Below are 3066 nucleotides of genomic sequence, written 5' to 3'. Positions count from 1 at the left end.
GAAATTGTTGGAGTTGGTAATTTTTTTTTGTGTGTGCTTTAACCTATGCACACCACTTGCTCGATCAAATGCCTCAATGAAACAACAAATAAAGTTAGCCAATTAAAGTATACCAATCAAATCTATATATTCACTACTGACTTGTCCAACCACCATCATCAATAATATGGGAATATAAGGCAGATTTGTTCCAAAAATATGATACAAAACTTCTAACACATTGAGGATTGAGGCCACGAAATTGAAAAAAAAATAAAGATAAGTGGTAATGACTTTATGATGTGAAACTGCAGCAATCCTTTGATACTGCAGCAAGTAAGGCCCCTCCAACTGTAGTTTTAAGAAAACAAGCATCGAATGATAGAAACTTTCTGCATCCAATGAAAAATCCTTTACGAAGTGCAGAGAAACCTATGTATACTCGCTGAAATACTGGCTTTTCGGCGTTATCCAAATATGTTTTGACACAGAAATTGCCATCTGTGTCTCTTTTTTGCAATTCTGAAATATAGGATCTGAGCTTAGCATAATGTTCTTCAAGGGTTCCTCGTAACTTTTTCAAAGCTGTGTCCTTGGCCCTATAGCATTGCAAAAGTTCCACTCGAGTATTGTATTTCTTCCGAAGCAGCAGTTGTATTTCTTGCGCTCTCATCAAAGGATTACTCTTTATATGCTCAAACATTTGTTCTGCAATCCATCCTGAAGTAGCCTGTCTATTGTGAAGAGGCCTTACACAATCATGTTCACCAACATATGTCTTGATAACACATGTTGGTTCACGTGTTAAAGTGCTAGCGTACAACTTCCAAGGACATTCTTTTTCACAAATAGCTTTTACTCTATCAAATTCAGATTTCACCCATCTGATATTGTAACCATTCATAATTGCCCACAACTTAACTGCAGATTTACATTCTTCCACATCTTTAAACTGCATTCCAAGTTGTAGTTTCAGACGCTTATGGTCACAATCCTTATCATATTGCAGCTGGTTGTCCATCTTCCCAACCGCTTCAACGTCATCATTTTCAAGTAATGAGTCATCAGACATCTCATTTGTCTCATCTGCATCATCTGTTGCATCTACCTCATCTGTCTCATCTGATGATAGTACATAATCCTGATCATCAGCTTCCAAATCATCCTCTACATAAGTTTCCAAACCCTCTGTCAGCCCAACATAACCTTCATCCTCATTCTCAAGTTCAACATCCCCAACATAAACATCCAACTTCTCATTTTCCACATCCACACAATTATATATTCTCGTTCGAAATTCAGTATCGTCTTTAAAGAACATCAATTCATCAGTGTTCTTTACTCTAAAAGCAAATTTTTGAACATCACTACACCCACGATCAATATATGAATTAAATAATTCAGAAAATTGCCAAGAATACCAATCACATTCCTCTAGAACATCAACTTCACCTCCTATGTATCTTCTTTCCCCCTCAAACTTTCCACCAAAGTGAATTCTTATCGCAATTAAATAAGGCATATCCATGCTGCATGTGCTGCCAAACAACAACCCACAAATTTAAGGTAGGATACGACAACCACTACAATACAAAACATACAAAAGTAATATAATACAATTTAATGCAAGGGCCACTACAATATAAACAAGGACTAGTGAAAAAAGACACAAAAAGAACACTTTAGAATCATGAATGATAATCGCCACTCACCGATAATGTATGTCACGTGATATTGTAACTTTTCTTGTAATCGAAGATTCAGGCGAATCTTGGAATTGGAGTGAAATTTTGTACTTAGTCGTAGGGTTCTTGAATTGGAGATATACTTCTTCTTGATTCTAGGGCGGCAACACGTTTATATTTTTTAGAATAGATATGTTGTTGTTTTGTTAATTTGCGCAGGAGCGTCTTTTAATTTTAGGGAATGAATGTGTTGTTGTTTTGTTTCTTTTGGGTGCAAATAATAATAAAGGAAATCAACGTGTAATTTTTCTTCTAATTTTTAAAGCCACGTCAATCTAATTATTTTTTTACAAAATACACCGTGGCAAACCGGCAAGCCACGTCAACTTTCCGGGCCTGAAAAATGGACACGGGGTATAATTGATACAAAGTTCATAGTTTAAGGTTTAAAAAATTATTTTCAATAGTTTAGGATATAATTGATAGTGCGGAAATAGTTTAGGGTTTAAATTGATATTTACCCTTTTTTATAATATATTAAGTATTTTTTCATGAATTAAATTTGATAATGCTTAAAAAATAAAGGAAAAAAAATGGAGAGAAAAATAGTGAAAGAAGAGAGAGAAAATTGGAGGGAAAAAAACTCATCCTTTATATATTATATAGATTTTGATTTTTCCCACAATTTTTTATTCTTGTTTCATAATATACAATAAATCATTTTATTTTTAGAAGTTTTCACGATGACAAATTTCGGCCAAAAATGTAAATGACATGTTTTAGAACAAAATTTACCCTAGAAATAAACATAATTAAAATTACATAAATGAATCAAACAAAAAAATACAACAGTAGAATCGAGGAGTCATATATCCGTAAGATGAGATACACCTTGATTATGCTCTCAGTACATGATTGCACATAGTCCATAGATAAAATGGCTTCGTCATGGATAGCACTATTGCAGATACCAACAAGCTCAGAAAATCAGGATAAAAACGAAAACGTAGCTTCAACGAACTTATGATATGAGTGCCAAATTCTCAACGAGCTCCAGTGAACTGGATAAAGGTGAAAACTGAGCTTAATTTGACGAACTTTTAATACGAGTGCAAATTTTTAGATGTAGCTATTGTCTTATTTATGGGCATAATCCACTACATGGGGAGCCTGCTTGAATCAATGCTCCCCATCAATGGGAAGACATTAGCTGACCATAGCCCACATCTCTCACAAATTCTAGTTACTCTTGTAGTTGTTAAGAAGACCAGGGGTCCTCCGCATGTGCACAAATGAGCCTAATGAGTTGGATCACCTCCAATTGAACAATGAGAAATCAATAATCCAAACAGATATATAAGTTGAGTCCAACGATGATTAAGGTTAGCTCAAAGATGAGACA

At 34.6% G+C, this 3066-nt stretch overlaps 1 protein-coding gene across 1 annotated transcript; it reads right to left on the bottom strand.

The window, feature by feature from the left end:
• Positions 1-274: 274 nt before the first annotated feature.
• Positions 275-1507, bottom strand: LOC131018964 (uncharacterized). The gene has a single exon (XM_057947647.1). The coding sequence runs from the start codon at positions 1505-1507 to the stop codon at positions 275-277; it is 1233 nt and encodes a 410-aa protein (XP_057803630.1).
• Between the last annotated feature and the right edge of the window lie 1559 nt (positions 1508-3066).

Source organism: Salvia miltiorrhiza, chromosome 3, assembly GCF_028751815.1.
Source record: "Salvia miltiorrhiza cultivar Shanhuang (shh) chromosome 3, IMPLAD_Smil_shh, whole genome shotgun sequence".
NCBI classification, from domain to species: Eukaryota; Viridiplantae; Streptophyta; class Magnoliopsida; order Lamiales; family Lamiaceae; genus Salvia; species Salvia miltiorrhiza.
The sequence above is the reverse complement of the archived record's forward strand: the minus strand, read 5'-3'. Positions and strand labels throughout refer to the sequence as shown.